A 22,346-nucleotide genomic window follows, 5' to 3' on the forward strand; every position below is an offset into this window, starting at 1 on the left:
CCCAGGGAAGGTTAATAAACATCCTGATGACCTACAGAGAAGCTGCAAAGACCCCCTAGCTGCTCCAGTGTCTTGAGGAGGGGTTCTGTTTAGCAGCTTTGAGGATGGCTGTCTGCACAAAGATTGCTCTATCTGAGCAAAGCTGAGAACTGGCATGCAAACACTAATGGCTGCCTCTGGACAGACTGCCTGGCGACCAACAGCAGCCTCCCTGATGGTGGCAAGAGGCAGCAGAGCCCATCCCTGTCCTCCCATGCAAGAGCACCCAGCCTCTTTTCCCAAAACAGCAAATGGGGCTCTTGAAACAGCAGACGTTTCCTCAGCTAATCTCTACAAATAACTGCACATCCTCCATGACTGATTCTTCTAGAAGAACAAGTCTGAAAGCTTTAACCGGAAGGGCTGGTTAAAAGAACATCTGCCGGTGTTAAAATAGGAAGACAATGTGAGGACAGAATATGTCCCTCGGGACTGTGGCCTAGGAAGGCTCTCAGACGCTCATCCAGGCCCACCTTCTCACTATCACATCACCAATGGGCAAGTGCCTACTGTGGGCCAGGCACTGGGGAGAGAGAAACAGGATGCAGCACCAACTGCCTGGGGGCTCAGTCTACTGGGCTCCAGTGACACAGGAAACTGCTGTCAATTCGGGGTGGCAAGTCAAATCAGAGGGGTACAGAGGCAGAGGAACTGACCTGCTGGGAAGGCCAGGAAAGACACAGCCAAGTTGAGTCCCCATCAGAGATGAGGGCATAAGGCACACAGGGAAAGTTGAAGGATGCTGGAGCTTAGAATGTGAGGGATGACACAATGGAGACAAGTAGGATGGACAGGGTCCAGACCCTCAAGACCCTTGACATGCAGAGGAATGCTCTTACAAATTCCATGAGGACCAAGCAAGACTAAGAAATCTGAGACTTAGTTAAGGTTGCACAGCAAGCTAGGTGGAAAACCAAGCATGGATCTTACCTAGCTGTCTAGACTCCTGCAGCCCAATCTTCGCCTCCAGTAGACCTCTCAAGCCCTGGCAGCTGGGGAAGGCCAGAAGAGAGAACCTACATGTGGAACTGGCCATCTTCACAGCAGAGAATGTGCTGTCCTAGTCATTTGGCAAGTCACTCCCTAGAACAGTCCTTCCTAACTCATTGTGTTTCTCTGCAGTAGAGGAGGGCTGAGCATCTATTCCAATCCCAGAACAATCTCTTCATCAGAGAAAAAGAACTGGATGGTTATGGCCCAGCAGCCACATAAGCAAAGGTGGGGAGGAAAAGCTCAGAGGGACTTGTGCTCCACACAGACAGATTATACACAGAGAGGTGCTACCCAGGTCAGGGGACGGAGATAACTCAAACTCCACCCAGGAGTTCACCACCCTCAAGGGGAGATAAACCTGGCACAAAAGTAACTATAAAACAAGGCAGACTGTGATAAGAGCCACACAGATAAAGCCCAGTGAATCTGGGTTTCATGAAGGCATAATTCAGATGGGCAGTACATGTAATATCTTCTCCTCAGAGCAGAGCAGAGTGTTAGCTGTGGTGACTCCCAGGTGGAGGCAGGGGAGAAAGCTGACAATAGACAAAGATGCTCAGCAGTCAGCAAGGCTGGAGTGGCTCACACCTGTAATCCTAATTACTCAGGGGGCTGAGATCTGAGGATCATGGTTCAAAGCCAGCCTGGGCAAGAAAATCCAAGAGACTCTTTGATCCAATTAACCACGAAAAGCTGAGAGTGGAGCTGTGGCTCAAGTGGTAGAGAACGAGGCTTGAGGGAAAAAGCTCAGGGACAGTGCCCAGGCCCTGAATTCAAGCCCCAGGACTGGCACCAGAACAACAACAACAAAAAAAAGAAAACCAAGCCAAACCAAACAAACAAAAAGTTCAGTGGCATGTCCTTTGAAGAACCCAGATTCAGCAGGGAGGAGCAGAGAGGCCAGGACTTTTAGAGATGGTGGGATTGGGGAACACACGGGTTTCTATGCAGGAGCAAGACCGTTAAAAAAGAAAAAAAAAAAAAAAGAGCAACGCTGAGGCCTGGCCTTGAGCTAGCAGCGTTTGTGAGGCACACACGGTTTACGGGCGATGTAGTCCCGCTGGATGGGGGGTACGGCTGGCTCGCACACACTGGGGAGGGGGTTCGTCAAAGTTTCTGCTTCCCCGAGCTACCCACCTGTCCGGCCACGATGTGCGGTGGGTGCGAGAGGAAGCAGGCAGCCCGCAGGCCGAGCTGGCATCTCCCGGGACTACGGGAAAGGCCACTCGGGATGGAGATGGGCCACACCCCATGTTTGGGCCCGGCGCCCACCCCACCAGGCCGGGGCTGGAGTCCCGCCCGCCGGCCCGCCAGCCGAGGGCCGCACCGCACGCACCCCCACCCCTGCCCGCGGTGACACTGGTCATCACCCGGCCGCGGCCACCCAATTCGGACCAGCGTTTGGGGAGCACACGGGGTGGCGGCGACTCGCCCCGGCCTCCCTGGGCCCTCCCTGCCGCCCTCCCGCCATCCCGCTCCCCGCGCCCCGCCGCGCGCCGGCCCGGGGCTCCCGCGGTCCTCTCCGCTCCCACCCGCGGCCTCCCGGGTCCTCGGGGCGGCGCGCGGGCCCCCGGCCCGCGGTCGGCACTGCGGGCTCCCGCGGGCCCGAGGCCGTCCGCCGTGCCCCCGCACTCACCGGCACGGCGGCCACGCTCGTCCTCTTCGGCCGCCTCACAACGCCTCCCGGTAGCGCGGGCCCCGCCGCCCCGGCCCGGCCGTCCTCACCCCGCGGCCCCCCGCGGCCGTGCCGCCAGCTGGCCCCGGGCGAGCGGCCCGGCAGCGGCGGGCATGCTCCGGGCCGTCGGCGGGCGGGCGGCGGCGCACGTGCTGGCGCCGGCGGCTGAGGCGGCGCCGCGGGCCAAGCCGGCTGGACAGCTCTGCGCCGCCGCCGCTCCCGCGCCTCAGCGGCCGCTACTGCCCGCGCGCGCCGGCCCGCCGCGCATTCCCTCACTCGCGGCGGCGGCGGAGAGCGGCGGCGGGCGGCGCCTCCTCAGGCCGCGCGGGGGAGCGGCTCGGCCCGCGGCGGGCGCCACCGCCGTCTCCGGAAGAGCGGCCGGCCGGCCGCGGCCCCGTGGGGTCCGCGTCTGTCGACCCGGGGTAAAGGGCGCGAGGGGCGCTCACGGGGCGCCTGGGCCTCGAATTCCCGGGGGAGGGGGAGCGGAAGGTGTGCAGCCTACGTGGACAGATAGCGGGGCCCCGGAGCCACCGCCGCCCCGCGACGGTCTCCTCTCCAGAAGGGCGGTGGGTGGATGCAGAGAAGTTTCTGTAATCAGGGCGGGAGCAGGACGGGGGGCGCGGACTCCCGCCGGGCTGAGCCGCCCCAGAGGCAAGTGAAGGTGTTCCCTCTATGCCCCCCTCACTTCCTCCATGAGACAGGCCCACGAAGGGGTCCCCGACCCACGCTGCGAGCCGACTGGCCCCAGGGTGGGGCTCCTGGCCCGTTAAGCCATTCGGAAGCGAGCTCCCCGGTGAATGTAACTATAGCCAACCTTTGGTGGTACCCAAGCGAGTTCCAAAGACTTGTGATGCCAGGGACCTAAACAACTACTACAGACCAGGGAACCGCCGCGAATAAATCCACCAACACCGCACAGACAGCTCATATCCACAGATTTATTTAGCCTATATTCAAGATGAAGACAACATGGTCCCTGCTGTCCCGCTTACAATTGCATTACTCCAATATCTGACCAGATTGAAAACTGCAACAAAAACTTGTCTTTTGTCTAACCATCAGCAACACTATATAAAGCCACTTTTTCAGTGGTCACAGCTACAGTAAAATTGTTAAATGAAAAACATAATGATCTTTAAAACTAGTCAGTGATGACATTGTATTTAAAATCCAGCAAATGCGAATTTATTACTTGATTCCTCTTATATGAGGACTCTACTAAAATAAAGGGCAAATGTAATAGGGAAAGGATTAGTAACACAGGCCTAAGAATATTGGTGTAGTTGACTTAGTATTTTACCAAACTATCACTGAGTGCTTGGCAGAGCACAACATTATCAGTTTCATCTGACCTGGAAATCTCAAACTATACATGATTCACATAGGAGAGATATGATTTACCTTTACAACTCCTAAAGGGCTTTAGGTGTGCATTTGTGATAGACTAAAACTTTGTGAAAATTGCTATGAGAGATGTAAAACTTAAGGTGAGAGAAATGTCTTATTTTACCACACACATGGGTGCAGGGTTCAGAATTCAAATAGCACTAAGCAAAGCACCTGGCTTTGGTCCCTGGGGGCGGTTATCAACTTCTAAATCACAATCTCTGCATAAACTTGGCAGCCAGAGTCAGACATGTCCTCCAGGTACTCCTGTCTACCAGCCATGGCCTTTAGAGGTCTACTCAAGGAACATCAGAAAGAAAAGTTATTTTGATTAAACTGGCACCAAAGTTTTAGAGAAACAGCTTATATCAAAGGATTCCAAGATCCCCAATTTTATCAAGATTAAATACTTCATCAACTTACATTGGACAGGTTACCTTTTTTTTCTTTTTTAGTCAAATCAAAAAGACCCACACCAGAGGGAAACTCATTTAAACTTCAAGGAAAGCCATGCTTTTTATTCAGTGATGACCATCTTAAGACAGGTGCACCTAACAGAAATGCCTTCTCAGCGTGTTTAGATCAACTGTACATTAATCCTTTTCCTGCTCCTTCTAAAGCCCAAGAACTCATAATGGAAATGTGAAACACAGAATTTACTGTGCATTTTACTCAACATCAGGCACTTCACCTCACCTCCCTTCATGAAAGGCTTCTCAGGTGAGGAAAGCAGGACTGCCAGGGTATGATCCAGGTCGGCCTGGCTCCAAGACAACCCTCCCCCTGTGCCCCGTGCCCAGCTGCACTGCCCCAGCATGGTTTCTTTCCTGCTTCAGCTGGAGATGTGCCTCATAAGCAACTCCTGCAAAGAAAGGGGCAGGCCCTAGGTGGCACAGTTGACTGTTTTCCACGCACAGTTGACTTCTCTGAGGTAACACATGTTCTTTAAAACTGCTACCTTTCTCACTTTGGGGCTGAGTTGTTTTTCAATGTTCAGAAGAATTACCAAGAGGAAAGGCAGCTGGAAGAATTTCTCTTGTTGTCCCCCTTCACAGATGTGAAAAGATTATTTAAAAAATAAGTAACTAGGGGCTGGGGATATGGCCTAGTGGCAAGAGTGCCTGCCTCAGATACACGAGGCCCTAGGTTCGATTCCCCAGCACCACATATACAGAAAACGGCCAGAAGCGGTGCTGTGGCTCAAGCGGCAGAGTGCTAGCCTTGAGCGGGAAGAAGCCAGGGACAGTGCTCAGGCCCCGAGTCCAAGCCTCAAGACTAGCCAAAAAGAGAAAGAAAAACCAAAAACAACTAATAGTCTCAATCTCTTATACACTTCAAAAATCAAGACATACGCTTTCTGAGAGGCACCAAAGACGTCTGCGTGATGCCTTTTTTGGAATAAGCCAATTATAGGCTACTCAGAAGATAACTCCTTGGCAAGATAAAACAATCATATCCTCTTCTGAAATGGCAATTTTCTCGTTCTTAAGAATGTAGTCTAGGGCTGGGGATATGGCCTAGTGGCAAGAGTGCTTGCCTTGTATACATGAAGCCCTGGGTTCGATTCCCCAGCACCACATATATAGAAAACGGCCCTAAGTGGCGCTGTGGCTCAAGTGGTAGAGTGCTAGCCTTGAGCAAAAAGAAGCCAGGGACAGTGCTCAGGCCCTGAGTCCAAGGCCCACGACTGGCAAAAAAACAACAACAAAAAAACAAGAATGTAGTCTAGACTTCACAATGAAATGAAAGTAGGGAATGAGGAGATGTCCTAACCAGCAGGTTAGTCTTTAACGTCACATATGGGGGACATAATAGAGGAAATGAAACAAGTCTTTCTTCATGAGGTCTAGATACAAGCTGAATTTAAATGAACTTTTTCTTTACTATAACTAAAAGATTAATTTTTTAAAGGCTAGGAAAAATCAAGAATAAAGGCACTTGACAAGTAATTCAGATTAGGTCCACATCTTCAAGTGGGTGCAGAAGGGGAGCACAAAGGCTCGACTGTTTCATCCCAAGGACTCCCCTCCTGGCTGAGAGTCTCCACAAGAAGAGAGTACCCCTGCTCCAACCCTGCAGAGCAGCTAGGTGAAACTGGTGAAAAGTACACAAAAATCACCTGAGAGCTTGCTTGAAGGCATACACAATAACTGGGTTCATGGAATAAATGGGTTGGTTTAGTTCATTATAACTATATATTAAGAACCACATAAGGAGAAAAAGCTCAAAAGGAAACTAAACTTGAAAACCTGAGCATTTTGAGTGGGAATTAGTTTTGAGTTTGGAGGAGTCTGTTTATAAATATGTGCCAAGCTAGAACATGTGGGCACTGAGATCTGATTGGCCATCAAAGTGGGTGGCTAGGCAGCCTGGCCCTCCTCAACAGTCCCAACACAAACCTGCTTCAGCAATTGGGGCCCCAGAATCAAAGTAGCACCAGGCTCTACCTGGATATAGTTCTCCTTCATTAACAAGCAGAGTAGATTGCTCTGACTTAAAATCTAGTACTACAGCACCCATGAAGTATTTATTTTTCTTTTTGGCAGGAGTGAGGAGGTGGATCAGAGCTTGGCAGGTTAAAATATTTGGATTTTTACTGGTAGTTGAAGCCACACCCCTGAAAGAAAGCATGGCTATTCTGGTTTCTCCATGGGTAATAGCCTTTGCAAGATTGACACTATCCATGTATTTATTGTCCAGGATGGGACAGTCACACTCAAAATGATGGGTGGAGATCTACAGCTCTCTAGTGGCTTAACTAAGACAAAATTACAGAAGAACCAACATCCCTCTCATGTTTTCTTTCCTTATAAACAATGAAGTTATAGGAAAATAAGATGAATTATATTTGCACAGTTTTCAATAGTCTAATAGTTTATACAAGAATTCCATCCTCAAAAACTTCTACATAAGCCAGGTGCTCATGCCCTCATGCCTTTAATCCTAACTGCTCAGGAAGCTGAGATCTGAGGATCATGGATCAGAGCCAGACTAGGCAGGAAAGTCCATGTGACTTTTTTTTTTTTTGGTTGGTTGTGGGGCTTAAACTCTGGGCCTGGGCACTGTCCCTGAGCTATTCCGCTCAAGGCTAGCACTCTACCAACTGAGCCATAGTGAGACTTATGGTTTTCTGATGGTTAATTGGAGATAAGAGTCTCACAGATTTTCCTGCCTGGGCTGGCTTTGAACCCTGATCCTCAGATCTCAGCCTCCTGAGTAGCTAGGATTACAGGCATGAGCCACCAGTGCCCGCCTATCCATGAGACTTTAATTTCAATAAACTCCCAAAACATATAGAAATGGAGCTGTGGCTCAAGTAGAGGGCTAAGCCTTGAGCAAAAAAGCTCAGGGACAGCACACAGGCCCTGAGTTCAAGACCTAGGACCAGAACAAAAAGGAAAAAGAAACTCACCTTCTACATAACTGAAAGCCAAGATATGCTATATTTTTAATATTCAACATGTACTCATCTATCACTATGGAAGCTGTTAGGCATTTATTTTGAAAAATGTATTTACAATGCAGAACTGTATAAAATTGGTGTGCAAAGTTCATCATAAAAGGTTAACACTATTTCTCTAGAAACAAGTTGCTTCCCCTGGGTACATTTCCTTATTCTTGCTATAAATTGAAGACCTATTCTATTTGAAAATAATACTTTTTAAATAGTAAAATATACAAGAGATTCCTGAGTATAACAAAAATATCTTGAAAATATGTGGCCGTCTGAAGTATAAAATAGCAAGTGTAAGAATAGCATGATTGTAAAACTACTATTTGAAGGCTTATAAACCAGTACAAAATAGCTTGCCTTTTCTGCATAATTATACATATATTAGTGCAAACAAAAATGTCTCGAATTTAATGGCTACAAATCTCAAAGATTTGCAGACGTGCGCAAAACATGAAACTTCTTTAGCGTCATGCGAACTGAACCCAGTTCTCGGTTGATCTTTTCCAAGCGATCTTCCAGTGCTTCCTAGGTGAGAATAATGGGAAAAATGTAATGAGAATTCCACATCAAGTTCACTGGTTCTGTAACCACCAAGTTCATCTTTTCTTTTAACAAAAGAGTATGAACATTTAAATTATACTGACTTTGCTTTCCATGAAAATCTCTTTATTTTCATTATTTCTTTTCTTTCTTCTCTTCCCCTCTTCCTCTCTCTATGCTAGCATCTCTCTATTGCTGTGTTACTTGAGACTGAATCTGAGGCCTCCTTCATGCTAACAAGTATGCCACTATTTGGGCCACATTCTCAGTCCTACTATTTGTTTTAAACTTAACAATGTGTCAGTGTCACAACCCTTCAAAGTAACTGTTGCACTTCAAAATATTCTTAATATGCTTGGCATAGTCAATATTTGAAAATTCTAGCTAGTCATCGTCTTTTACGCCTATAATCACAGCTACTCAGAAGGCAGAGTTAGGAAGGGTCAAGGTTGGAAGCCAGTCTGGTCAAAAAGTTACCAAGTCCCTATCTCAACAAAAAAAGCTGGGCATTAGAAAGCACAGGCAGGAGGATCTGCCCTGAGGGACCCTGTCTGAAAAATAAGTAAAGCACTAAATATTATAGATTTCATAAGCTATGTAGAGTAGAATGACAATTTTCATCTTTGTGAATGTCAAAATGTATACTGTGAAATATATGTAATAACCCCCCCCAAAAAAAGAAAAGAAATGTTAAAAAAAAAAAAAGAAATGTACTTGCCTTACATATGAAACTGTAACCCCTCTGTACTTTACTTTGACAATAAAGAAGAAAAAAAATAGCAAAAAAGGACTAGACAGTTCAGGTGGTAAAGGGTGGTGAAAGGTGGTATAAGACTATGAGTTCAAGTCCTAGTGCTGCCAAATATGTGTGCAAATTCTAGAAATAGCAATATAAAAATGGAAGGGAACCCAAGTGCTGGTGGCTCATGCCTGTAATCCTAGCTACTCAGGAGGCTGAGATCTAAAGATCACTGTTCATAGCCAGTCCAAGTAAGAAAATCTATGAGACTCTCATCTCTAACCACAAAAAGCTGGAAGTGGAGCTGTGGCTCAAGTGGTAGGGTGCTAGCCATGAGCAAAACATGCTCAGAGATAGCACCCACACCCATTTGAAGCACCAGGCCTGGGAAAGAACAAAACTGGAGACTTCTAAAATAAATAAATAAGGGCTAGGAATGTAGCTCAGCAGTGGAGTGCTTGCCTAGTATGCATGAAGCCCTGGGTTCAATTCCTCAGTACCACATAAACAGAAAAGGCCAGAGGCGGTGCTGTGGTTCAAGTGGTAGGGAGCTAGCCTTGAGCACAGAGAAGCTTAGGGACAGTGCTCAGGTCCTGAGTAGAATGGCAAAAAATTAAAAATAATTCTAAAAAATAGGGGCAGGGAATGTGGCTTAGTGGTAGAGCACTTGCCTAGCATGCATGAAGCCCTGGGTTCGATTCCTCAGCACCACATAAACAGAAAAGGCCAGAAGTGGTACTGTAGTTCCAAGTGGTAGAGTGCTAGCTTGAGCAAAAAGAAGCCAGGGACAGTGCTCAGGCCCTGAGTCCAAGCCCTAGGACTAACAAAAAAAACAACAAAAAAAAAGATTTCAAAGTTATAATAAGTAACACCAATGAATAGTATCCACAATACGTATTTATCATTTTAGATACTTTACTCAGTATTAATTCTAATGTTATCATGAAATAAAACTGAAAATAAGGGGCTGGGGATATAGCCTAGTGGCAAGAGTGCCTGCCTCGGATACACGAGGCCCTAGGTTCGATTCCCCAGCACCACATATACAGAAAACGGCCAGAAGCGGCGCTGTGGCTCAAGTGGCAGAGTGCTAGCCTTGAGCGGGAAGAAGCCAGGGACAGTGCTCAGGCCCTGAGTCCAAGGCCCAGGACTGGCCAAAAAACAAAAACAAACAAAAACTGAAAATAAAGATAATAAAATTAAAGATAATAAAAATAAGAGATAAAAAAGATAATAAAGATACAAATTTCTATCTTTAGGGCTAGGGACTGCTTTGTAAGCGCAAGGCCCTGAGTTCAAACCTCAGTACCACAAAAAATTGATATATATATATATATGTGTGTGTGTGTTCAAACTTATATATGTGTTTTATATATATTTTAATAAGTTTAAATGTAAAAGAATTGCATTACATAATCAGAAGAGTCTCTCTTTCCTACTTCTTGTGAACATATATGCACACACTTTTGAAAAGGAAAACAGAAACAAACTATTATTTCCAATATTTTCAACTGAATTTCCTTTATCTTATGACATCCTCTTGAATCAATATACAACATTCCACAACTAACATATCTAACCAGGAAATCTTTGAGTAGAAATTTAGGTTGCTTCTAATTTGGGACACTATAAATAAGGCTGCAATAAGTTTCTTAAACACATCTCTTTGCAGTATCTATAAATAATGCTTAGGAACCATTCCCAGAAGTAAAAAAGTGCTAGGTTCAAAGAAATGCAAAATTCTGAGGCTTTAGATCTATGTCATGTTGTATTCCAGAAAGTCTGACAATTTCAACTTCTACCTGCATTGTATGAGAACAAGCTTTTCTGTGTTTTGTAAGTTATTTGAAACTTTCGGTTGTCCTCTAGTACTAGGATTATAGGAGTAAATTACCCAAAAGTGCCTGTAGATTTTGCTTTGTTTTGGTGCTGCTCCTGGGGCTTGAACTCCAGGCTTGGGTGTTCTTGAGCTTTTGTGCACAAGGATAGTGTCCTATCACTCGAGCCACAGCTCCACTTTAAGCACAAAAGTCTAAAGGAGATAAGAGCCTCATAGACTTTCTTGCCCAGGCTGGCTTTGAACCCCGATCTTCAGATCTCAGGTTCCTTAGTAGCTAGGATTACAGGCTTGAACTACAAGCACTCTACCCCATGTACCTTTTTCTGCCATTTGTTTTCTCAATGGATTGAAGATTTGTTTTCTCAATGGATTGAAGCATTAACCTGTACAAATAGGAACTACTGTCCTTCAAAAAGTCTTATTTTATTTATTTATTTTTTTTTTTTGCCAGTCCTGGGGCTTGGATTCTTTTTCTTTTTTTTGGCTCAAGGCTAGCACTCTACCACTTGGGCCACAGCGCCACTTCTGGCCATTTTCTATATATGTGGTGCTGGGGAATTTAACCCAGGACTTCATGTATATGAGGCAAGCACTCTTGCAACTAGGCCATATTCCCAGCCCCAAAAGTCTTATTTTAAAAGTGAAAAGGACCTTACTACATTCATTTATAAATATATTAGCATTTCAAAGTGATTTAGAATCAGAGTATCAAATTTTCCTTCTGCCTCCCAAGGCAATTATTTTAAGTTCCATGTTTTGAATCCTATAAATTATTCAATAAAAATCTTCAGGACAACAAGGAAATACTGAAGGTCAGAGAAAAAGGCAAGGCAGCAACCAACCCTGAAAAAGGCCCTCTGCTATTTTCCTTGGGTCTCTTTGCTACCACAGATCAGTGTGAAAATGAACCTTAGCTAAAGTTAAGGCACTGAGAAGCTATAAGAAATATATAACTTGCTGTTCTGTTTAAAAATGTTCTAAACGAGCATATTTTAAACGTCCTGTGGCTTCATGCATTTTAATTCTCTGTGAAAAGCAGTGTACACTGGCCACATCGCCTGCACCACCTCCTGCTCAGAACTGGAAATCACATCTCTCCCTACTGCTAGTCCAGTGATATGGGCAACTGTTTTTGTGTGTGCTATTTTATTAAATAGAGATAAGTGGCAAATAAGATAACAAGAAAGGAGAGAAGGTAGCATTAACTGGACCATGTAAAATCTGTTCAAAGGTTTGTGTAATACTAGGAAGATGCTAGAGTGAGTCCTTAGCACACATGAAGCCTTGGGCTCAGTCCCAGCACCACAAATAAAAAAACCAAAGAGGGGTTGGAATGTGGCTTAGTAGTAGAGTGCTTGCCTAGGATGCACGAAGCTCTGGGTTCAATTCCTCAGTACTACATAAAGAGAAAAAGCCAGCAGTGACGCTGTGGCTCAAGTGCTAGCCTTGAGCAAAGAAGCTCAGGGACAGTGCCCAAGCCCTGAGTACAAGCCCCAGCACTGGCAAAAAAAAAAAAGATAGATTGCCCTCTGTTCCTGAGTTAGTTTCCTGAAAATACGATGATATGAACATCATTCTCTTGAGGTCTACAGGTAAGGCCCACTTTATTCCTGAAAGCTAACAGGCAGTTATAAAATAACTGTGATTGTCAAAGACTTCCTGCAAAGGCTACAATGTTCTGATTGCTGCTTTAGCACTCCATGCAGTTAAAAACTCTTCCTGGATGAGTAGAGTGCTGAAACACAGATGCCAACAGTGATCAAGCCAAGCCACTTCACCTGATTCATTCTCGTCTGTAAAGAGATCCTTCCTCCAGGAGAAGGCATTCGGCTCAGTGCTGCCTCGATCTGTTAGCATAAGAAAATAGCCAAATAAAAATAGAAGAATTCTGATTCCTGGCAGGGAGGTTTATGACATAGAAAGGGGGGGGGGGGGAAGACTTTAGCCTAGTGTTTTCTGCTCTGCTCTAGCATAATGTAAGCTCCCTCTGTCTTTAGGTGCTGATAACTGACAACAACATAGTTCATGACATTTCTAACACAGCTTTGATTACCCCATGGTGTGGGACCCAATAATTCCATGGGACAGTTTGACTCAACACCCTTCTGACTATTTCCTAGACATTAGCATTAAGTTCAGAAAAAGATTTTTTAGAGACATTTTTGTTTGTTTTACCTGGTCCTTTTCTTTTGTAAGTTCATCAAAAAATCGCTCCGTTTCAGCTAGGGTCCTAATTTTTGCTGTATATTCAAAATCATTACCCTGTGGTGTTACTGAAACAGGCTTACACTGCTCATAGCTAACTGACTTAGTCTTCTCCCAGGCTGGTCTCACAGACACTGTCTTCACTCCGTTTGGCAAGGGTTCGGGGCTAGAGCTATGATTGGCATAGTCGTCGGTGGCTTTTTCTGAATAGTTTTTTTCTGTCAGAAAGGAAAGAAATTTTATACTTTTCATTTTTTTCCAACAGATAATATATAGATATGTATGTATATCAAATATATGCCCAACTTCAGTTTCTAGAAATAGATGCAAATAGCCCAGTAACGAAGAGATATATTAATGAATCATAGTATTATTAAATAGTTACACAAGGAATTTCAATTCAACATGTCACAGTTATGTGGTGTACAAAGCAAAGCATCATCCCTCCCAACCCCACCCATCCCTAAATTGCCTGCTTCCATTTTCATATAACTTCCCACTCCTTCTCCATTCTTCTGCCCCTCCTTCTGCCCAATCCTTCCCTTCCCCGATCAACACTCTTTCTGGCCTCCTAAAATTCATTTTGTAAGTTAGTTGTTTGTAGAAGTTACACCACTGGACTTCTCTACTGCGTAATAAATCATATTTGTTCAGAGATTTTTTTTCTCCATAAAATTAAAAGCTCTGCCCTCCATTTGACAATCTTCACAGCTTCCCTAAATGATCGTAAGCAAACTTTATGTAAATGTAGTTGAATTTTAAACTCTTTTTGGAAAAGGAGAGTCTAACTGATGCCATATAATAAACTTAAAGCAGAGGGAAAAAAAATAAAAGCCTTGTTAAGCACCGGTAGCTCACACTTGTAATCCTAGCTACTCAGAAGGCTGAGATCTGAGGATCTCAGTTTGAAGTCAACACAGATAAGAAAGTCCAAGTGACTCTTATCTCTCATTAAATACTAGAAAACCAGAAGTACAGCTGTGGCTCAAAGTGGCAGAGTGCTAGCCTGGAGCAAAAAGAGCTCAAGAATAGTATCTAGGCCCTAAATTCAAGCCCCAAGACCATCACAAAAAACAAAACAAAAAAAAATCTGAAAATGAATCCTGACATTCAGTGGACATGAATGGACATTGAAAAGCTGATGCTCAGAGAGCCTGCCCAAGAAACTTCACACACATTACCTGTGACTCTATCCAAGCTTCTAACACAGTGAGAGCATTACCCAAGCCTGGGCTGATTAGTAAAGAGTGTAATAATGGAGTACAGCCCAGTTCCCCACACCTCAGCTGCCCAATTGCATGAGGGCAACAAAGTGCAACATCACAAATGGCTAATTGTAGGAATTATCTCTTAGAATCTTGAATTGGAGGGGAAGGGAAGGTGGGAGAAAAATGAGAGAGGAACAAGTTTGCCAAGAAATGTATTCACTACCTTCTGTATATAGCTATAAGCCCTCTGTATATCACCTTGACAATAAAATTAAATTTAAGGGCCTGGGAATATGGCCCAGTGGCAAGAGTGCTTGCCTCCTACACATGGAGCTCTCGGTTCGATTACCCAGCACCACATATATGGAAAACGGCCAGAAGGGGTGCTGTGGCTCAGGTGGCAGAGTGAAGAAGCCAGGGATGGTGCTCAGGCCCTGAGTCCAAGGCCCAGGACTGGCCAAAAAAAAAAAAAAAAGAAAAGAAAAGTGCCTTGGATGCGCACACATATGCGCGCGCACACACACACACACACACACACACACACACACACACACACAAAAATTTAATTTAATTTAATTTAAATAAACAAAAGAACCTTGAAAAGCTATCAAAATCTTGGGAAATGAATTACTATAGCCAGGACTGATCAATTTATTTTTTTAGAAAAAGATACCTTCTGAATCATGTAGAGGAAGAAACTGGAGCTGTTTTCTTGGATTGGTTCGTTGTAATGTGGACACAGGAACAGTATCTAAATCATCCAAAAGTATATCAAATCTATTGAATGAAGCAAGTTATTTGTGAGAAAAAAAAAATGTTAACTGGTTTTCCCTATCTCCACTAGAAAGATGAGTTGGCATCCAGTGAACTCTTACATTTACATTTTTTTTTTTGTCATTTTTTGTTGGTGGTGGTGATCATGGGCCTTGAATTTGGGGCCTAGGAACTGTCCCTGAGCTCTGTTGCTCAAGGATAGTGCTCTACCACTTTGAGCCACGTCACCACTTCTGGTCTTCTGGTGGTTAACTGGAGATAAGAGTCTGCCAGTCCAGGCTGACTTTTAACCACAATCTTCAGATCTTAGCTTCCTAAGTAGGGAGTATTACCACATGAGCCACCAGCACCCAGCCTACATATTTTCTTATAACAAAGCTGGTCATAATTTTCTAAAGCTGAAATTTAATGTCCATTTTCTAACAATAAATTATACTTCCACACACAGATCTAAAGTCTTTCAACACACATTATGTCATCTGACCTTTATAACAGCAGGTCAGCATCATTCCCCATTTTATAGCAAGAAAAACTAGAGTTTGATGTGCTTAACTGAGCTCCTAAGTGCCCAGGGGAGTGGGTCTGGGAGGGGTTCCCACTCAGAACACCCTGCTCCCCCTCTAGAGGACAGGTGGGGACAGGGGAACTTGCACCTGTGCAGCCCAATGTCTTGTCCCAAAGTTTCCCCATGTATTTAACCTTTTCAGGAAGGACATTCTGCTAGGCACCAATGGCTCACACCTGTAACCGTAGCTACTCAAGAGGCTGAGATCTAAGGATCAGGGTTCAAAGTCAGCTCAGCCAAGAAAGTCCATGGGACTTTTACCTGCCATTAACCACTAAAAAAGCCAGAAATTGAGCTGTGGCTCAAGTGGTAAAGCACCGTGAAAAAGTTAAGGGAGAGTGCCCAGGCCCTCTGGTTTAAATCCAGTACTGGCGTGCATGCACACACACATGTGTGTGTAATACACACACATCCAAAGAACTATCATTCTATATACAAAAGCTGCATAAGATGCTGAGATAGTATTTAAAATCTAGTAATAGCAAGTTTACATAGTTAAAATTGTTTTCATGTTTTCTAATACCTTATTTAGTATGATATTCATGTAAATAATAAACCTACAAAGTTCCCACTCATAACTAGAAAAATTAGTGATAGTTTATAGGCAAAAGTCAACCTTTAAAAGCCAATCAAACACACTTAAGTATATTATTCTATAATTTTAGAGGACTTACCGAATTGGATTGCTTTCATTTTTGCTAAGCAGATGATTAAATCCTGGGGACAAGTTTTCTTTAGGGGATCTCTTTGGACTATAAACCACAGTCACTGGTGTTAACATAATCTCTCTTTTGGCTGAAGAAGAAAACAAAGATGAAATATTCTTTTCCTGCTATATTAAATAGATATGTTCGTTTTCAGTAGGAAATATTTTTTCCTAATTTTAAAAGTAACATAATTTTACCATAACATTTTGAAAGCTAAGTAAGAGTACACAAAGTAAAAATAAAATAACCTATAATCTTAACACCTAAAGGCAGCCCTAATGACATTTTCTAGTAGCAGACTGGAGTTTCTGAGACTGACTCAAAACTGGTTTTTCAGGATTTTAGAAGTCAACTGGAAATAAGGGAACACCAGGGCAATAGTGAATCCTCCTCTAACACAGGAAGCTCAAGGAAGTAACTCAGGTCAAATATTTAAAAAGTAGTTTCTCTTTTCAGATGAGTAAGTCACTAGTTGGAATCATGTTTAATGTGTAACTGTCTACTTAATGGACACACAAAAACACTGGATTAATAAACAGTGTGTGTGTGTGTGTGTGTGTGTGTGTGTGTGTGTGTGTGTGCGCGTATATCAGTCCTAGGGCTTGAACTAAGAGCCTGAGCACTGTCCCTGGCTTCTTTTGCTCAAGGCTAGCACTCTACCACTTGAGCCACAGTGCCACTGCTGGCTTTTCTATATATGTGGCGCTGAGGAATCAAACCCAGGGCTTCATGTATAGGAGGCAACCACTCTACCACTAGGCCATATTCCCAGCCCCCCTGAGCTTGTTTTGCTCAAGGTTTTACCATTTGAGCTAAAGCTCTACTTCTAGATTTTTCTGGTGGTTAACTGGAGATAAGAGTCTCACATACTTTCCTGTCCAGGTTGATTTCAAAACTTGATTCTCTGATCTCAGCCTCACTGAGTAATTCAGATTACAGGCATGCGTGAGCCACTGGCACCTGGTTAAACTTAAGATGTTCATCTATCTGTGCCCCTTCAGTGTGGACCAATGGGAATCAGCCTGTGCAGGCACAGAGATGCTGGAAACCAAGCACCTGTCACTCTCTCTAGCCTAAGAGAAAAGTGCACCGAATTCTTACTTGGAGTGCTGGCTTTACGATTTGAAGGTGGTAAAGATGACGATCTTTGCGAAGTAGAACTCTGTCTCTTTTGTCTCTGTTGAGCACATTTTTCAGGTGAACGACTTGTACTGAGTGAAGACTCAGTGTGCCGAGAACTCACTAATTCTGTACAAGACAAATACAAAAACCAAAGTCAAAACAAGCCTTTATTATAGATGTCACACTGCGCAAGGGTCCTCCACTGAACATACACTTGGCTCAAAAATTTCTTCTCACCATAAAGGGTGTAATAATTATCTGCAAATGTGCTGAAATAAGAGACTTCTAACAGATTCACATGGCTTCTTGTTTACAACAGGCATTCAAGGTGATTTTTCAGAAGTTTATTTTTAGGAAGCAGGTTACTAATTTATTTACTAGTAGAGATGCTGCTGTAGAACTGCAACTCCAAAGACCTAAGGCTGGGGCTGGCAGATCTGAGCATGTATGTATGTACAGTAGAAAGTAGAAGGAGAAAGATATAGCATGAAAGATGCTTCTCAGCTCCCCATAGAGGTAGCACATCCGTAAGCTCAGCACTTGGGAGGCTAAAGCAGGAGGATGGCAAGTTCAAGGCCAGGGGAGGCAACCAAGTGAGACCCTAATCTTAAACATCAATTAAGATATTTCTCTTCCTCTCTACAGAGACTCAATAACCAAGGAAGAAAAATAGAGTGTGTTACTCTCTGCTTTCTGAATGCCAAATGTCTGTCACAATTTTCTGATGTTGCAAAGAAGATAAACCAATACAAATGTTTTTTCAAATGCTTTTAGGAATTTAAGTCTTTTCATCATCTGAATATGCAATTTTCTTTGCATAAAAGGAATATATTATACCAGAACAGTGACAAATTATTAAGTAGAGAATGTAATTGTTCATGAAATGGGGCTGAAGCAATAGTTCCATAAATTAAACTTCATTATATTATCTGAGGACTTTTTTTTTTAAGATAAGGTATCAGACTGACCTTGAATTTGCAATCCTGCTGCCTTCTGCCTCCTGAGTGGTGGGGTAATTAGGTATGTACTATCACATTTAATATTAAAGTAAGTAATATTGGTCAGGTGATGGTGGCTCAGGACTATAATCCTAACTACTCAGAAGGCTAAGATCTAAGTATCATGGTTCAAAGTCAGCCAAGGCAGAAATCATTGAGATTCTTATCTCCAGTTAACTAGCAAAAAGCCAGAAATGCCAGTTATAAACAAAACAAAAAGCTGAGCGAAAGCATAAGGCCCTGGGTTCAAGCTCCAGATGCACTCAAGCATGCAAGCACACACTCAGGGCCTCTCTACAATATTTGAGCCACAACTCTACTTCTGACTTTTGTGATTAATTGGAGATAACAGTCTTATGGACTTTCCTGCTCCAACTACTTCAAAGCGCCATCTTTAGCTCTCAGCCTTCTGAGTATCTAGGATTACAGATGTGAGCCACTGGCACCCAGCAAAAAGACAGTAGTATTAATTAAATGAAGAACTGGAGGAGTAAATATACCTATGCCTGTCTATCTTAAACAAGGAATAAAATACTACCTGAGGTGTCCTCTTTCTCTGTCTGTGTCCCCCAATTTTTTAATATTTTTTCTTCATCAAGTTCTTTCAAAGCTTTCATGATTGGCGTGTCTGACATCTCTTTTTGTTTTTTAACCAATAAGCTTGTTGATGAACTTCCAGATGAAGAATCCTTTTCTGGAGGAGAATGGTACCTTAAATAATAATTGTAGTTGTAAGCACACTGAGTATTTGTAAATCTTCCACCTGACAAATGTATTTAGGTTGTAGTCCTGATCTTTACAGGATGGTATTTTGAGGAGGGATTTTTACAAGGACATTTGTAAATGGTAAAAAGGTAAAAAGGTGCTGAAAGATGAAGCCCTGGGATTAATGTCCTTAGAAAAGGAGGAGGAGGGGCTGGGAATGTGTCTTAGTAGTAGAATGCTTGCCTAGCATGCATGAAGCCCTGGGTTTGATTACTCAGCACCACATAAACAGAAAAGGCTGGAAGTGGCACTGTGGCTCAAGTGGTAGAGTGCTAGCCTAGAGAAAAAAGAAGCCAGGGACAGTGCTCAGGCCCTGAGTTCAAATCCCAAAACTAGCAAAAACAAAAAAAGAAAAAGAAAGAAGAGGAGGAGAAATCTGAGAGCACTGTTTAGCACACACTAAAGATGGGCTATAAGGACCTCAGCCATGTGGCATCTTGACCCTGTGCTTGCAATCTCCAGACTGAAGAAATCAGTGTTTGTTGCTTAAGCCATTAATTCTGTGATAATTGCTTAGAGTGTACCAAGCCAGGACAACAGTACTAGGATTCACAGAGGATTAAGAAGCAAAGTTGACAATGCCTGTAATCCTAGCACTTAGAAGGTTAAGGCAGGACAATTCAGAGTTCAAAACCAGCCTGGGCTACTTGTCAACACCCTGTGTCTTGTACTCATAAGTTGACATGCTGAATTGAAACACCTTTGTACAACTAAAGAAAAAAAATTTAATTGTATACATTGTTTAAAGCCCCTGTCTCAAAAAGCCCAGGGTTTGCAGTAAAGCTTAGTGGTAGAATTCTTGCTTAGCTGCCCCAAGCTCAAGTTAAGTCTTCAGGGCCTCAAAATTAAAACATTTTAAAAAAAATCAAGACTTGAGCATGGTGATTCACATCTGCAAGCCAAAATTCTTGAGGCAGGAGGAGCATGAGCTCAAAACCAGCCTGGACTGCACATCAAGTTCCAAGCTACCTAGGATACATACTGAGAACTCATGTTTTAAAAAAGGACCAAAGAAATGGCTCCTGGGCCGAGGCTGTAACTCAGTGGTAGACCACTTACCAGACATGCTCAAGCTCTGGGTCTGAGCCCCATAAAAACAGAAACTCAAAGGTGGCTTTTTATATCTTTCTGAAGAAAGCATAACGCTCTTAACTAGCCCTTTAGTAGTTATCTTACCCAGGAACATGGGGTTCCTCCAGCTGGTTATCCACTTTCCTGTCTTGGATGTCTAGAGGCTGACCGGTAAAGATGGAATATTCTGCACCTGGTATCAGCCACTTCCGCCTGCTGACATCCGAGGTGGCTAGCATGCTACTGGAATGAGAAACATTCCAAAACACTGCAAGTTTTGCTCTTCAATTCACACATTACATGTATGTTAAGACAACCTGCTTTCACGTGGCTTTTGCATGTTCGCATAGTGACTTAAAAACATGTAATAATCTATTCTTTAGATACATGAATTGAACAGAACTTTTGAATATTCCCTAATTGCAGTCAAGACTGAGGTACTCCACAGCCCCTCAACTACTTCTTAGCATTCTCCAACATGGCTTACTCTGCTGCAGGACTTGGGGAAGGAAAGGAAGCAGGGCCACCCTCTGTGTTTCCTTAGACACAAAGGGATGAAGCCAAGCCAGAAACATTCCGTGTCTGTATTATCCAGTAGAGAAGCCTCAAGTCACATGCTGCTATTGAACACCTGACAAGTGGCTACAGAAATGTTGATCAATTCCAAGTCACATGTGGCTATCACTCCACCAGGGCCCAGCGTCCTTCTAGGTCATCATTTCCTCCATGTTGTTATATAAAAACTCTGCTTGCCTCAGGCTCCCCATCGTCATGTTGCTCCTGTCTCTTCTTCTCCACACCTGCTGATGTCGTAACAACAGACACCCTCAGGAGCTATGATTGGCCTCTATTCAGTGACCTGACCCTATAACTCCTCAGTTGTCCACCTCAAAAGCTATCTTTGGATCCCATTATCTCCAGAGATCACAGCCAATGAAAACACCAGCACTCCAAAGACCCTTCTCCTACTTTTCAGCATGCATGCCTAGACCTACCATAGCAACCTGCCTGTAAACCATGGCCCTGGTCACCAAGCCCTCCACTATCTGCTCTGGAATCCAATTACTCATGACCCTTACTCTCCATCCCTACCCTCATGTCTTCTCCCATTCATACTTAGCTAGCAGCAAAATCCCAAATTTGACTGACTGCAATGGACATACTTCCTCTGTGTACTTGCACAGTCCATTTCCACTGGAAAGCAGTCACCCAATGGCACAGTGTCATCGTCAGCATCTTGAACAGAGATGGCCACACATCTACGATCAGCAAGCTCCTGTTCTCCAACACAACTGACTTTCCTCTCTCCACTATGTAAGTCTCTTGTACCAGCCCTCAATGTCAAACAATAACCTCAAGTCCAACATCAAAGTGAGCATAAACCCTGAAATAAAAACTCATAACTCTTACTCCCTTCTCTCTGCTTCCATTTCTTTCACAGCCAGATTTAGTATCTCTCATCTATTGTCAAATCAACTCCAAGTCACTTTTGCTCAAGAAAAAAATTTTTTGAGATGTTAGAGATGGAACACAAGGCCCCATGCATGTTAAGTCCACATTCTACCACTGAGCTACATCTCTATCCTTTCTCCCTCAATTTTTAAATGTATTAAACATCCTTAAAAAATTATAAGACATACTACAAGCACCCACCCACAGTTCTAACTGATGTTAAGATCTTTCCATATTTGGTTTTATCATTTAGGACAAAAAATTTTATATGTATACTTATATTTGTTAAATTCGATGATGGTATAGACATTCTTTTCTGCTACTGTCCTGCTCAACATTATGTTTATGATGCATTCTGTTAATATAGGTCATTTAACAATTATCTCACAAACTGTTTATACTTTCTCCTGGTAACAATGCTAAGTTTCTAATGCATCACTCATCAACAATGCCATAATTAACAGGTGGAAAAATTCATTTAAAGTAAATATATAAAAATGGAACTATGAAATTTTGGGTATCCCCACCATCACCAGTCATCCTGCTATTGAAAAACCACTCTCCAGACAGGCTGTTCCAACTTGCAATCAGCCATGAGTATAACTTCCTATTTCTTTACATCTTTAACAAACTTTGGAATTATGAGATTTTGTGTGGTCAATCTGTTTGTGAATGGTATGCAGTTATTGTGGTTGTTGTTGTGTATATTATGTATAATACTAGGGAAGGAAGTGAGGGCCTTGCCCATGCTAAACAAATACTCTACCACTTGAGCTACACTCCCAACCTTTTTGTTTTTTGTTTTCAAATTAA

General features: G+C 43.5%; 2 protein-coding genes across 22 annotated transcripts in view; both read right to left on the reverse strand.

Moving 5' to 3' along the window:
• The window catches only part of Pitpnm2 (phosphatidylinositol transfer protein membrane associated 2), a 114,537-nt gene extending 111,682 nt beyond the window's left edge, over positions 1-2,855 (reverse strand). For 5 of the 10 annotated variants that reach the window (XM_048343057.1, XM_048343058.1, XM_048343060.1 and 2 more), the window contains exon 1: positions 2,669-2,855. The gene's annotated coding sequence lies outside the window, so the exon portion shown is untranslated. The remainder of the gene's footprint in view (positions 1-2,668) is intronic. The other 5 variants (XM_048343064.1, XM_048343062.1, XM_048343063.1 and 2 more) reach the window with 2 other exon arrangements.
• A 4,711-nt stretch (positions 2,856-7,566) lies between these two features.
• Mphosph9 (M-phase phosphoprotein 9) overlaps positions 7,567-22,346 on the reverse strand; it is a 52,982-nt gene continuing 38,202 nt past the window's right edge. For 6 of the 12 annotated variants that reach the window (XM_048343082.1, XM_048343080.1, XM_048343079.1 and 3 more), the window contains 8 exons: positions 20,187-20,324; positions 18,784-18,956; positions 17,227-17,373; positions 16,093-16,213; positions 14,753-14,856; positions 12,842-13,089; positions 12,445-12,513; positions 7,567-8,072 (listed from right to left, as the gene is read on the reverse strand). In XM_048343082.1, coding sequence (XP_048199039.1) covers positions 7,971-8,072; positions 12,445-12,513; positions 12,842-13,089; positions 14,753-14,856; positions 16,093-16,213; positions 17,227-17,373; positions 18,784-18,956; positions 20,187-20,324 — 1,102 coding nt within the window. In that variant the 3' untranslated portion in view covers positions 7,567-7,970. The remainder of the gene's footprint in view (positions 8,073-12,444; positions 12,514-12,841; positions 13,090-14,752; positions 14,857-16,092; positions 16,214-17,226; positions 17,374-18,783; positions 18,957-20,186; positions 20,325-22,346) is intronic. The other 6 variants (XM_048343087.1, XM_048343084.1, XM_048343090.1 and 3 more) reach the window with 4 other exon arrangements.

Source organism: Perognathus longimembris, chromosome 3 (assembly GCF_023159225.1).
Source record: "Perognathus longimembris pacificus isolate PPM17 chromosome 3, ASM2315922v1, whole genome shotgun sequence".
Taxonomy (NCBI): Eukaryota; Metazoa; Chordata; class Mammalia; order Rodentia; family Heteromyidae; genus Perognathus; species Perognathus longimembris.